The sequence below is a fragment of the Mirounga angustirostris genome, unplaced genomic scaffold (assembly GCF_029215605.1).
Source record: "Mirounga angustirostris isolate CCGP_5_RB_7025 unplaced genomic scaffold, mMirAng1.0.hap1 SCAF_10, whole genome shotgun sequence".
Taxonomy (NCBI): domain Eukaryota; kingdom Metazoa; phylum Chordata; class Mammalia; order Carnivora; family Phocidae; genus Mirounga; species Mirounga angustirostris.
The window spans coordinates 97,768,879-97,784,146 of NW_026991718.1; the positions used below are offsets into that span (position 1 = coordinate 97,768,879).

The 15,268-nt window shown below is 38.6% G+C and overlaps 1 protein-coding gene across 3 annotated transcripts in view; it reads right to left on the reverse strand.

Annotated features, from left to right (window-relative positions):
- The window catches only part of MACROD2 (mono-ADP ribosylhydrolase 2), a 2,039,999-nt gene that overhangs the window by 503,495 nt on the left and 1,521,236 nt on the right, over positions 1 to 15,268 (reverse strand). For all 3 annotated transcript variants that reach the window (XM_064572799.1, XM_064572800.1, XM_064572801.1), the window contains exon 8: positions 15,122 to 15,195. In XM_064572799.1, the coding sequence (XP_064428869.1) occupies positions 15,122 to 15,195 (74 nt within the window). The remainder of the gene's footprint in view (positions 1 to 15,121; positions 15,196 to 15,268) is intronic.

Consider the following 15,268-nt stretch of genomic DNA (forward strand, 5'->3'; position numbering starts at 1 on the left):
CCTAAGTTGCCCTGTGCTTAGCTGAAGCACAGTCAGGTCATTTGTAGCTCAATTTGGACTGTCAAACACATAGCTCATCATGCTCTAATTGTTTTCAGAGTAAAATTCTGGACAGCAGAAGATGTTAAGGTGGTTAATATTTTCAACAATAAATTTTAGCATAGTGGTACGAATTCCTTGACGAAAGTTAATTTTGTTAGTGGCAAGAGATTTTGGAAACATTGTGGATGACACATATCTGCATATCCAGGAGACAATCTACAAGTGGGTGGTGTAAACAGGCTCCCATGAAGGAAAACAGGATACCAATCAGAAAATCATCTCTTGCAGCCATGCTAAATGGTGCCCTCATGCCCAGGGAGAACTAATTTGCTTCATGTGACAGAGTACTTTATTCTCAAAAGGTTTTTCAAGAACGAATATAATTCCACAAGATCCAAAAGATTAACCTGTTGGCTTTCTTTTACAATCTGACTACAATAATTGCTCAAATAATGATTCAGTTGTATATGCTGATGACTTTTACTAATTTATTAAATATATCTCATGCATGAATGCATCTGAGCACATATCCAGAGACAATGATTACAGGACATTGGAAATATATTAAAATGCTTTCTAAAAGAGAAAAACAGGCCCCTACTATGTACAGGGTATCACAGAAGACTGATGAGCAACTCCCATGGATATTTCATGTGAGCTGAGGTTACATGTTATATGCAGACATCATCTAACTCATTATTTACCCATATCAAAGGGGATTATAGAGGTGAAGAAACAAATGCTTATCAGTAGAAGGCTTTGGTGACCACCCTAGAAATTTCTAGACAAGGACAGCCCGTCAAGGCTCCTATTCCTTTGTTGGATGGCTGGTTATTGGTTGAAAGGGGTATTTACTCTTAGGGTTCTCACTCGGTACGTCCTTTCCCACACTGAAGAGAATAAGTATGAGCTTGAACCTTAGTATGATCTAGCTGGAAAAGATCCTTGAAAGTAACTGATCTAATCATTCTAAACCACCAGCTGGAGAAATTTTAAAATATAGGCTATTGTCCTCTCTGATATTCCAATGAAGTAGATTTAAGATATGGTTCAGTTGTCTGATTCAGTCATTTCCCACGTGATTTTTCTCCTTATTTTACAGATGAGGAACAATCCCAGAATGGTTGTAACATCTCCTACAATCTCCTTAATTCCCAGGCTAGTGCCTTACCCACAAGTTCGGCAATGCCTTAGGGGAACTTCTCAGTCCAATAACAGCAAAAAAAAACCAGCCAGACGAAGGGAAGATCTGCTGGTTAGAGACAGCCAATGTTTATGTTGCAAAATAAATGTAGTTGAGTTATTCTTATGCCTCTAAAGTTAGCTCATAAAGTGAAAATTTTAAAAGGGCAAAATTATTCTTTAAACTTCTTTAAAAAGGCCCTATGATGAAAACTGAGGCATCTCTTAAGTCCCAGCAAAGCCCATTTTTTCCTCCAGATTTAATAGAGATTGCAGGAGTTTGTTTTTTTTTTAAGTTATCTCTGAGCAAAAGATGAAGTATTTGTCTAATATTTAGGACCACTGTCAGAGAAGTAACAAGGAAAAAAGTTGTAATGTACCAGCATCACAACAATGTAGAAAGAAGCTAAGAAACATGAGAATTTAGACCAAGTGGGGGAAAAAAGTGAACTCCTATGTCTTATCTCACACAAAGGTTGATTGCGACACTGAAAACAAATTGCATCATTTCAAATTTCTCTCCTTATCTGTATCTTTTCAAGAGGGCACATAATAGAAGCTCTAGGGTGCCTGGGTGGCTCAGTCGGTTAAGTGACTGCCTTTGGCTCAGGTCATGATCCTGGAGTCCCGGGATCGAGTCCCGCATCGGGCTCCCTGCTCGGCGGGGGGTCTGCTTCTCTCTCTGACCCTCTTCCCTCTCGTGCTCTCTGTCTCTCATTCTCTCTGTCTCAAATAAATAAATAAAATCTTTAAAAAAATAAAAATAAAAATAATAGAAGCTCTATGTACAGATAGCACCTCCCCACCTGAACATCACTAGCCCAGGTGCCCATCGGGTCACATGCTAGGTGGTTGTACCTTTGCTGCATAGCCAAGTCTAAGGTCAATAGTTCAGGATCCACCTGGAGCTCCCACTTCCTTGCCTAAGACATTCAGATGTGAACACTTCATTCTGACCAGGTTCTAGTCACTTGGACTCACCACAGGTTTAGGGAAATACAAATCCTCCAAGTCCTTCTATTCCTGCTTCATATAAAGGAACAGTCTCTTCACTAATTGTGGAAGCTGCCTGGCATGGCACGAAGACATGAAAGCTTACTTCTCTCAACTTCTTGTCAAGTTCCCATATGATGGGACTTCAAAGGAGTTCATGAATAGAAATGAGTATAATGTGATCCGATTGAGAGAGGTATGTTACAAGTCCTTCTGTCAGTGGGCTCACACTCCAGCTCCTCCAATTCAGCTTTTACCCATAATTAAACTTACGTTGTATGTCCAAACTCCTATGAGGCTTTTTCTAGTATGTTTTCTGTTGAAGAGCCAAGAGATTGGGTAAATGATAGCTTTGCCAGACCTACTCATGTTTCTTACCATAGGAAGTAGGAGTGTCATTATCAAAGGAGGTCTGGTTTCCATAGAGGCCACCTCCATGCGCAAATGCATTGGGCGAATCAGGGAAAAGGCTACTACACTCTGGCCACAGCTTCCATCAAAAACAGAGGCCTGGCTGAGAACATTGTCTCTTACAGGCAAATCATTTAATTCCACTAGAATGAGAAAATGCCTTTTTGTTCTTCCCTAAGTTGAGCTAGATGGCAGTGGCAAGACTACTGATTTTCCATTCCATCACAGCAGCACTTGTGCCCTACTCAATTAAAGTGGAGGATAAGACAAAGGCTATTTTGCTTTCAGCTATAGAATATCCTTCAGTAGACCTCTCAGTGTCATTTTTATCCCTGTGTCAGATGTGGATCCAACCACATGCTCAGAGGTTTATTTTCTATTTATAAAAATGTCACATCATTTGGATAATCAGCAGATTTAATTTCATAAGAAATTTTAAAGGTTGGCTATTTTGAAACCACCATATAATCCAAATCATTTACAGAAAAGCAACATGGGGGCCCTCCTCCATCCAACGATACACCCATATGGAAGTTGGGGATCATCTTAAAGACATCAAGGTAGCATATGCACATGCTGCTTGAGCTCTGGTATGTCACCTGGGGGGCCTAGAACAAAGCTTTCTATTGGTCTGATTGTGCTCTGATGAACTGGGCAAAGGCATAACTGGCTGCATCAGTGGGGATGCTCCAGAAGATAATACCAATGGTGGTGAATTCTAGAGCTGGAAGACCCATGGCCTATGGAGTGAATTGTCCAAGGTTATACAAGACAGTGAAAGAAGCTGATTACAGCCCAAATTTTCTGACTTTTAACCCAATGTTCTAATCTTCACATTAAGCTTTTTCTTTGGGATAATAATAGGCAGTGGTGAACTATACCCTGCCTCTTCCCACCCAGCTTTCAGGCACCATAATTCCCATTTTGGATGTGTAGAAGAGGATCCAGACTACTATTACACTGTGGCCTCACTGATCCTGTAGGCTTGGACGCTGTCCCATAGTCTCACAGACTTCTAAGCTATCCTTTGCAAAGGGATCCATTCTCTTTTAAACAACTATTCTGTGCTACTTATTCTTGGCTTTTATTCAGTACTGGCTCGATTATGTGTCAGTACTTATTTCCTACCTTCAGGTTAGACTGAAGAAATAGTAGGATATAGCAGTTAGTTAGTAAGTAAATAACTAAATAGGCAAAATTTTGATTTGCCCCTGCATGAAAATATATTGAAAGGCTGAATTTTTAAAAGAGCTATTACTCACTTTCCTATTAAGAACATTGACACCAAATTATTTTTTCTAACCCAACATATTTGAAGGAACTGGAATACTTCCATCAAAAGCAGTGATTCAACATAGGGTTCTCTGAAAGAGAACTACTTAAAACATGTAGTTTGGGCAGGGAAACACCCTCCAAATGATTCTCAACCCTCTCTTTCCTCTAGTTGAGAATTATTAGCTTGAGTTGTTAAAACTAAAAATGGGAGGTCATTCTGTTTTGCTAAAATATAATATTTTGCCTTAGTTTTGATTCTTCACTCAAGCCAGCAGACAGGCTTCATGACTTTGCCAACTGCCCAGCAATCAGTGACATCTTCAGCAATATATCCTCCTAAAGCAGAGTGTCCCTCCTCCACAAGATTGCAGGGAACATGGCCACTGGTGGCTCCTGTGCCCCAAATCTCTCCAGATCACTACCAAAGTAGCCTTACTTTTCCTTGCCCAACTCCAGCTTGCAAAAATGTCCCAGAGAAAGACTATAATCAGCCTACTTCAGGTTCCATGCCCACAAATGTACTTCAAAAGGCTAAGTTTGGGTAAGATATCCAATTTTGGAGTAATCACCACTGACCACAGAAACGGAATTATAAGAACAAGAAAATGTCCAATTAGTTGACCTTAGGAATTTCCTTTTCCTTGAACTTCAACACCACATATATAAAATTTAAGATCAAAATACCTACCTTGAAGAAAGTTTTGTGAAGATATAATAGGATGTGTTACAGAAACAGGTAACAGTGTGTGTCCCAAACACAGCGCATGGGACACATCAGGAGCCAGAAAAATACTGCCTTTCCTTCTCTCTGTAGCTATTTCATATACTTACTCTACATCTCCTAGAATTCTTTCTAGAGTCCCAGGTCTAACAGCAGTACACATACGAATTTTCCACACCTATTTAAACAATAACCCCACCAAGACAGAGTATATTTATCTGAAAGTAATGGGACCATAATGGACACTGTGCTGGGCTAAGGATGGCTGGCAGAGGAGGACATATGTCAATTATGTGTCAGTACAGAAGTCAACAAGCCACCCTGAACTACATGGGACTGTAGGTTGGTGTCACTAGGGCACTCTGGGACCTTGATTATCCAGACATCCCCTGCTGGAAGAAAAAAAAAATCATTAGACTTTACAGAGATCTCTACACAAAGTGAGACTAGGGAAAATGTACTTGGGCAACATTACCTCAATGCCTAAAAGTCTTTGATGAAAACCCTCTGTACCCCAAGCCTACTGGCTAACTGGAAGTGGGCTCACTAACTAAAGCAGCAAAATGTATATTGTATCATATATTTTGCTTTTTATTGCTGTGAATGCGGTTATGGAGGCAATAACAAGGGTCTCTAATTTCTGGCTCTAAGAACTGGGGCAGGCGTGTTGTAGATGCTAAAGCACTGTAGGGATGGAGAGGTAAGTGGATTTGTCCACCTGGCAAGCTCTAATGTGGGGTGATCTACTGTGACACCAAGCTCTTGCACACTCCCACCGTGAAAGGCAGACGCTTCCTTGGGGCATGACTTTCACTCTAACAAGGCAGACTGGGATTCATACGATATGGAGATAAAACTCACTTCTGACTACTGATGTAACTGATTGGGGCAAATCTCAACATAAACCATCTGTGAATAGGAAAGTAGTGTGTGTGTGTGTGTGTGTGTGTATGAAAGAGATGGAGGGGAAAAAGGGTGGGGAAGAAAGAAGGAGGGCAAGAAAGGAAGGAGGAAAGCAGGAATATAAATTGATGGGATGGAAAGAGAAAACAAACTGCAAGTCATCGGGGTTTTGAAGAGCGAAAGGAACATGGCATATGTGCAAAGTCTGGGAATAATTTTCTTTAATTATGTCACAGCCAATGAGCATCATGGTTTCCACCTGAAGATCATGCTTGGGCTAGTCAAAGGATACATTTTTATAGCCGCATATTAGGATGAGGATTATTATTACCATAGCCACATTCTTACACAGAACCTGAATATTTTAAGATGGAATTTATTTTTCCAAACACACATATTTTAACATTTTTTTACACCAACAACTAAGACCAGCATACATACCTAAATAATGTTCTAGAGACATAAAAAGACATTCCCCAGGGAAAACACTGAGCACTTCATTTGCTGCTTTCAGATCTCTCTGGATGTTAACCACACCCCCGTGTTGTGTAGAACTGAAGGATGGTGCATTATGTGCATTGCATTTCTGTAAAGAATCGACCACAAGAATTGAAACTTGGGGTGAGGGATGTAATTTTCTCATTAGAAATGGAAGCATCATTTCATGTTTTATTTAAGTCCCCCTTTGAAGAAAGATCCTAAGGTGTTCTGTGTCGGTGACATAAGGCAGGCCCCACACTGGGGTTTTTTTGGTGGTCCATAATGTGATTCTGAAATAAAAGTGACAATTTTTAACACTGCATATGTTCAAAGACCTCTGCCAAGAAGGGGAAAAAAATAGTCTTGGCACCAGAACTATAGTGTGACGGTTCTTTTGTGATCTGTGATGAGAAAACAAGTGGCCATGTCCCTGATCTTGTCACATTAGCACGAGAATAGCATATGAACCTTTCCAGAGGCTGAATGTGCACTTCTTCAAGGGATTCCCAATTCTGTTTTCTGGGGTAGACGAATTGGTTTACCTTTTTCACTACTTTGTGGCTGTTTGTCGGAATGTTGGAAGGCAGGGGAAGGCGGCAGTATAGCTGCTTCTACTCAGTAGAAACCAATATCTTGGGATGCCTAGGTGGCTCAGTTGGTTAAGCGACTGCCTTCAGCTCAGGTCATGATCCTGGAGTCCGGGATCCAGCCCCGTACCGGGCTCCCTGCTCGGCGGGGAGCCTACTTCTCCCTCTGACCCTCCCCCCTCTCATGTGCGCGCTCTCTCTCTCTCAAATAAATAAATAAATAAAATCTTTAAAAAAAAAAAAAAAAGAAACCAGTATCTTTACTTCTAAAGGTCACCAAATATGTGCCGAAAACTAATTTTTTTCTGTTTTTTTTTTTAATGACACAGTGTTTGCTTATTTATTTTTAATTGTTTCATTTGACTATAGTTGGCACACTACATGACATTAGTTTCAGGTGTACAACATAGTGATTCAGCTTTTCTTTATGTTACACTGTGCTCACCACGAGTGTGGCTACCATCTGCCACCATAAGATGCTATTACAATATCACTGACTGTATTTACTGTTTGCTTTTGGTTCTTGTGACTTGTTCATTCCATAACTGGAAGCCTGCACCTCCCACTCCCCTTCACCCATCTTGCCTATTCCCTTACCCCCTTCCCTCTGGCAAACATCAGCTTGTTCTCTGTATTTATAGGTTTGATTCTGCTTTTTATTTATTTATTCATTTTTTTTGTTTCTTAGCTTCCACATATAGTGAAATTGTATGGTATCTGTTTTTCTCAGTCTGACTTATTTCACTTAGCATAAACTCTAGGTCCATCATATTGTCACAAATGGCAAGATCTCATCCTTTTTTTGGCTGTGTAATACTCATATATATACATATATATATCCTATATAATATAATATATATATTATATCCTATATAATATATATCCTATATATAATATCTATATATCTATATATTTCACATCTTCTTTATCCATTTATCTATTGATGGACACTTGGGTCTCTTCCAATGGACCTTGGCTATTGTAAATAATGCTACAGTAGACATAGAGATGCATATACCTTTTCAAATTAGTGTTTTTGTTTTCTTTGTATAAATACCCTGTAGTAGAATTATTGGATCATATGGTATTCTATTTTTATTTTTTTGAGGAATCTCCATGTTGTCTTCCACAGTGGCTACACCAATTTATACTCCTACCAATAGTGCACAAGGGTTCCCTTTCTTTTCTACATCCTTGCCAACAGTTTTTCCTATGTTTTTGATTTTAGCCATTCTGACAGGTGTGAGGTGATATCTCATTGTGGTTTTGATTTGTATTTCCCTGATGATTAGTGATGTTGAGCATTTTTTCACATTTTTGGCCATTTGTATGTCTTCTTTGGAAAAATATCTATTGAGGTCCTCTGCCCATTTTTTTTTTAAAGATTTTATTTATTTATTCATGAGAGACAGAGAGAGAGAGAGGCAGAGGCAGAGGGAGAAGCAGGCTCCCCGCAGAGCAGGGAGCCTGATGCGGGACTCGATCCCAGGACCCTGGGATCATGACCTGAGCCGAAGGCAGACGCTTAACCGACTGAGCCACCCAGGCGTCCCTCCTCTGCCCGTTTTTAATCGGATTTGTGGGGGTTTTTTGGTGATGAGTTGTGTAAGTTCTTTATATATTTTGTATATTAACCCCTTATCAGATATATCATTTGCAAATATCTTCTCCCTATCAGTAGATTGCCTTTTTGTTTTGTTGGTCATTTCCTTCACTATGTGAAAGCTTTTTATTTTGCTATAGTCTCAATAGTTTATTTTGTTTTTGTTTCCTTTGCCTTAGGAGAAAAATCTAGAAAAATGTTGCTATAGCCAACATCAAAGAAATTACTGCTGTGTTCTCTTCTAGGGATTTTATGGTTTCAGGTCTCACTTTAGATCTTTAACCCATTTTGAGTTCATTTTTGTGTCTGGTGTTAGAAAGTGATCCAGTTTCATTCTTTTGCCTCTAGCTGTCCAGTTTTCCCAGCACTGTTTATTTGAAAGACAGTCTTTTCCCCATTGTATAGTCTTTTCTCCTTTGTCATAGATTAACTGACCGTATAAGCATGGGCTTATTTCTGGACTCTGTTCTGTTCCACTGATCTATGTGTCTATTTTTGTGCCAGTACCATACTATTTTGATTACTACAGCTTTGTAAGATATCTTGAAATCTGGAATTGTGATACCTCCAGCTTTGTTCTTCTTTCTCAAATTGCTTAGCTTAAGACAAGTTTTGTTCTCTGGCTACTATCTTTTGACCTTGACGTCTAGAGCTCACAGGGTAAGGTCTGGGACCATGGCTTGCAACGAGTTGTAGAGTAGGATATCTGCCTCGATGGACCACTACCACATATACACAGCATCTCATGACGCCCTGACACATCTGTAGGCACAATACTTAAAATGATAAACAGCAGTACCACAGGTATCAAGTTTCCCTCGGAAGGCACAGCATTAACAATTTAAGTGACAAGTAGATGATATTTAATATTTTGAATAACAATCTGTTTGTGCTAAAAGCACAGTTAAAAAATATTTTGTTAGGCAGAGGCCCAAACTCTGCATGCAATGAGAAAAAATTTTCACCTCCCTCCTACAGAGAAGAAAACTGATTTTGGTTTTGAAAATGCAGAGCTAGGGTTCTTCCCTGCCAATGACATCTAAGTCACATCAGGTGCCCACCCAGGGCCTTCAAAGATGAACCAAAGAATCCTCCATTGAATTGTTCCCACCCCAGAACAAAAGGGTCTGCTTGTGGAGGAGGGGGCTGTCAGCATGGGGAGGGAGATGAGGAACTTCCCATGGAGTGGTTGAATGGTAAAGATTTCTGGGCAATACCATCTTCAAAGGTCTGCAGAGATACAGCTGGGGCCTGGTCTTAGGTGAACACAGCCTTCCCCTGTAGGTCTACACATGTCACAGTTTTAATTAGAGCCTCTCAGAATGCTATGCTTCTGCCCATCTCTGCGCTGCTTTATAACTGTTGGGGATAAGGGGTGTTCAGGTTTCTGCCATGCTCCAACTGATTAGTACTTTAGTGTTTCCACATTTAAAAGTACCCAGAAAATTCACCGATCTTCCATCTTGGAATCTTCATCTTAGATGCCTTACCCCCAAAGATGACTTCTTGGAAGACTTAACATAGGTGCTCTGTGCTGCAGGATGCTTGCTCCTTTGGGGCATTTGAAATCACTGAACCTGACCTCCATAATGGGGAAATATCTCATATAATATCAGGACATTTGTAGCTTTTAGAGGGGAAAGATATCCTGTTCTTCTTCTGCTTTTTATGGAAAAATTATAAATATGTACATTGCCCCAGAGACCAATAGTCAGATGCCATATGAGTCTCTGGGGTGGGACAGTAGAATAAGCACTGTAAAAACATTTCTTAGGCTAACTTCCAGATATGAAAGGGGTGCCTCAGAGCTGCAGAGTGGGAAAATCACTATTTCACAAGGAATGATATTTTTAGACTGCATGAAAAATGAGGAATGCATGAAACTGCAGATGATAACATGGAGCAACTACCCCAAGTTGAGAGTCTGGGCTGCATTTCTGCTGCTCATTTCCATAACGATCCCTTATTTTGCTTGCTTGTCCCTGTAATAAAGTTTCTACTTGAGAAAAATGGGTACTTATGGAAAGGTTATCATGCCACATGCTTTCATTTGTTTTATAGTGAAGTCTGATATTCTTTTCTTTTGATTTTCTGAACTCAGAATTTCTTAATTCTTAATTTTACCAAAAATGCCAGTGGGGTAATCTTCAGCCCTTGCCTACCTCACACTTGATCCCTGGGTCTCTCTGCCACATGCCTTATCTCTTCAGTCATGATTTCCATTTCTTTGTATTTCAGTTTTGTAAGATAATTCAGCTCTCTGGTTTTCTGAGAACAATAATTCAAGTCTTAGCAGGGAATATTCTTTTTTGTTTTGCAATTTTTCAATAAGAAGTCATTATGCTTCTTAGTCCTGGTAAGTCATTTTTCTGCCCCAATTACAGCCTCTTGAGGATTTTCCTTTTTTCATTAAAACACTGCTCTATCTCTTCCTCTAGAGCTGCTGCAGTCGGAGCCAACTGTACTCTTTGTTCAGCTGGGCTCCCTCAGGTCCCTGAGTCCCACTAAATATGTGGTGATAGCAGCATCCTCACAGTTCATACTTTGGGTAAATGAAACAAGTCAATGGTGGATGACAGAACATATTTTCCCTAGTCATGTCTATTGGGCCCAAATGCTCCAGAGAAGCCTCTCTGAATGTGAAAATGTCCAGCCACACAGACTGGGGTGATTTGTGTAATTAAATAGAATCAAATCAACTATTATTGAAAAAAAAAAAAAGTGTCCTTTCCTGATGGTTTAGAAATCAGAGGGGAAATAAATGGTGAAATGTGAGGGCTCAATAATCATATGACAACATCAATTATCAAAGATCAAAAATCATGAAGTTTGAATTGCATATTTATCTGACTGAGAGAAGTATGGCCACTGATAGAAGGCACATTTACATGGATTCCCTATTTTTTAAAAGGAAAATTTTAGGGGACATAACGAGCTGAAAGATCCAGAAGATGCAACTTTGCCCACCAACCTCAACCCTGGCTTTGCCTTAAGCAGGGCTCAATGACTCACGATTGGGTCCCAGTCATCATGGGGCCATATTAAGCAGGTAAATGGGTAGTGAAGATAATGTGAAAAAAAAAAAAATCAATGAAACAGAGATATGAGAGAGATTGAGAGAGAATGTAAATGAACTCCCTTGCTTCTTATTGGATTTATAGTTTGCAATTCTGGTCACTCATGAGATCCTGCTCTAGTTCTAGCTCTTGAATTTCAAGACTTTTTTTTTTTTTATATAGTTCACTCATACAATATATCTTCCTTATATAATTTAGCTTGAGTGTTTTTCTATTTCTTGCAGCTAATCTCAAACAAGACCCAAACCCAAGTTAAAGTTATGATAATCTGATCAATTTTACCATGTCCTTCTATCTGACTTCTTTTCTGAGCTTTAGGCTCAAGTAACCAGCTTTCTATTGGAAACCTTCATTGTATATCTAAGATCATCTCAAGTTTAACTATCTGCAATGCAATTATTGTTTTCTTTCTGTTTATCATCTAAACATGTTCCTCTACCAAGTTTCTCAGTAAATGCACCAATATTTACTCAGGGGCTCAGGTCAAAACTTGACTCTCCCATTTTTCCCATATACCACATCTGATTTATAGCTATGATAGACATTACTACTGTTCATTGATATCCAGTTGCCTCTCTTCTGAACATATGAGAGAACTACATTTCCTTGTCTCCTGGGTGCCTTGCTCTGGACAGTGAAATGACAGAGAAAAAAGTTATATGCATCATTCCTTTGTAGAAGCATTTAAGAACTATTACTTAATTGTCTATCTTTTCCTATCATGTGATAGATGATATTTCACATGGTAGAGTGTCTGTCAGCCTGGGTTCCTGACTAAGCCTGAGCCCTTTGCTGACTCAAGACATATAAATAGTGTGAGCAAAAAATAAACCTTTGTTGTTTTATGGCACTAAGATTTGTAAGTTGTTTGTAACTGCAGCATGAGCTAGCCTATCTGAGATAATCCCCAAGTCCTGCTGGCTCTATTGTCAAAAAAAAATTTCCAAACCTGATGCTGTTACCTCCTTTTCTACCATTGCTGTATTTGAAAGAATCCTCATCTCTTGCCTGGATTTACTACAGGATCCTCTTCATCAGTCTTCCTTTTCCTATTTTGAGGTCTCTCAAGTCCCTTTTCCAGCAGCCAGCCTTTTGTCATTTTAAAGGTGAATCTCATCATGCCACTCCCTGCCCCAGACTCTCAACAACTTGCCACTAGACTTAGAATAAAAATCCAAGTTTCTCCATGAACCACAACACTCTATGATCTGACCCCTACCTATTTGTCTAAATTTGTTTCCTGCCATTCTTTTATGTCTCTAATCCAACTGCATTGTCTCTCTTACCATTAATTGCAAACAGTAAACTCATTTTCCCATCAGGGTTGTTCTCTTGCTGTTCCCTCTATGTGGAACGTTCTACTTCAAGACCTTTTTGTAGTTGGCTTACCCCTTCCCATCATACAAATCTTTGTCCCAAGATTACATCTTCAGAGCCCTTTCTAAATCATCTAAAACCACATCCTCCAATAATTCACTATCAAGTTACCCTGTTTTACTTTGCCTTTGAACTATCTTATCTCTTTATTTGTTGATGTCTCTTTTCCTAGACTATGAATATCAAAAGAAGAGGATTTTGTTTTTCAGCCTTCTATCCCTCATATCTAGAAATTTCTGGTGCTTAGTGAGGTATTTATCAAATATTTGTCATATGAGTGAATTAATGACTAACTTAAACAATGAGAATGTCAAAATTATACTCCAGTGAAGAGACAACTGACTGAGAAGTAATAGTCTTTCATAAGTGCCTAACCTACTTTGCTTGTTTTTTAACAGAGCAAAAAGTAAATCAAAATATTGCAAGATAATAAATTTATATAGCTTTTATCTATTCCCTACCACTTACAATTCATTTATTAAGTAAAACCTGACTTGTTCAAATTAACTTGTTTAAATTAACCAATACATGTTGAAACAAGAAGCCTTTTAAAAAAGAATTAGCACATGACATGTTTAACGTCACAATGGCAATAACAGTTGTGTTCCTCAATCCAAAATACCTAAATTTTTATACAACAGACCCAAGAAATGAGCAAGAAAAAGATATGAAAGCAAAAGAACAGACTCAAAGTCAGAATAAGCTAACAAGGAAATCAGGGCACCAACCATTAAGTGGGAAACACTAAGTTAACACATTTCTATGGAAAATAAACTTCTGAATAGTTTAACTAGAGAAAATCCATCAGTAGGATTTGTCAATGAGCTGTAAATACAACCAACATGTTTGCTCTTCATAATCATCTCCATGATGATTTTTGGGTGGATGTGTGTACTTCCCTCACATGCCAACATGACACATGTAAATCTATCAGTAGGGAATACCCTTGGATTATTATGTTGGTGGAAATAATGGGTTTACACCAATATACTAGCTCCATTATCAACTTTCATTCATGAAACACTCTCTGTTTTTGCTAAGCAGATGGTCCAGGTGAGGAGATTTTACTGTAACCAAGAGATACACTAAAAATACCATGGTCAAAGGGACTAAAACTTCTCTCCCTGGCCTCAGGATCCCTCCAAAGATGAATGGCTTTTGGAGTCGGAGGACAGAGTCAGACTCTTGGCTCTGTGACTCTGAAGTCCTGAGGTCATTTAACCTTTTGATTCTAGATGAGAATAAGGATAACGATACCTAGACATTTCATGAGATTGTTGTGAAAATAATACGTGTCAAAGACATGTTTTGTAAACTGGCTATTTTAACTATTTTTTTAAAAAAATTCTGTTTTGTTTTTTTTTTTTTTTTGAGGTTATTACGGTCATCCTCTAAATTGAAGTTATATATCTTTCATAGTAAGAGGAGGAGAAAGAACAAGCACTGAAATGGATATGTTTGGCCATGTGATCTTTACTCCTACTGGAGATTAATAATTTCTGTATCTACTTAAGAAATGTTGAAATTATAACAATTAGCAGAAAATGACACTGCTATTTCTTTAAACACGCAAAGGCACCAAGAGCTACTCCCATATTATAGCAAACTCCCATAGTCTGTTTCCATAACCAAACATTGCCTAATATTCATTGTCCTACCCAAGAAGAAAGCTAAATTCATGGTATATCATAAATGGACCAATATTCTTTATAGCACTCACATGAATATCTGAGGAGAATAACAAAATCGGAAGAAAAATACACAAGGCTGTGCATTGTATGAAACCTATTTGTTGTTACAATAGGTTAGTTGCCAAAACTCTGAAATCTAACCTCCACAGTGTCTTATTGTGTTGCTTTGTTAGCTTGAGTAATTCTCCTGTTCATCACTAAACATATCCTAAAGATTTTATTAAATAAGCAGAATAGGAGGCATGGTGAAAAGTCTGAGAGAAGCATTTAGTTTCATAAAAAATCCTGATCATGAGGATTTAGCTATCAATTATCCAGGCCTACTCTAATCTCACACTCAGAAGTTACTTTATGGAAATGATTAATTATAAATAAAGAGACCTCAGGATATCAAAAAATTACCGTACACCATGTCAACAAAGATAACGCTTTAAGGAAAATAGCATAGGACAATCCCTTAATCTTAATGAAATCCATCCTATTCTCTCTTTTACACACAAAACTCATACTATCCAAAGATGTAAAAATGAGATCATGGCTAAGTGAATCTTATCACTCTGCCTACCTTCACCACCAAAACCAATCAACATAATCCCTTCAGTCAATTCATTACAGGAAAATATTCAATCACCCGTATAACCCCAATGAAGCATGGTCAGGCAAGCTTCAGCTCAATGATTATGTTTACTTGATATTTATGGATATATTTTGGGTTTTTTTGAAATTGCAGATCAAATGACGCCATCTTAAATGTTTGCTAATTATGTTGTTCCTCCTACCTCGTGATGATTCTTGGCCAGCCATTCCTTAATGGTGCTGAGGGCAATGACAGAAGCAGGCTCATTTGGGAAACCTACGTGAAGAGCAGAATAAAACAAATTAACAAAGAAAGATGAAGGCAAGAGAGAATTCAATCATGGTATGAC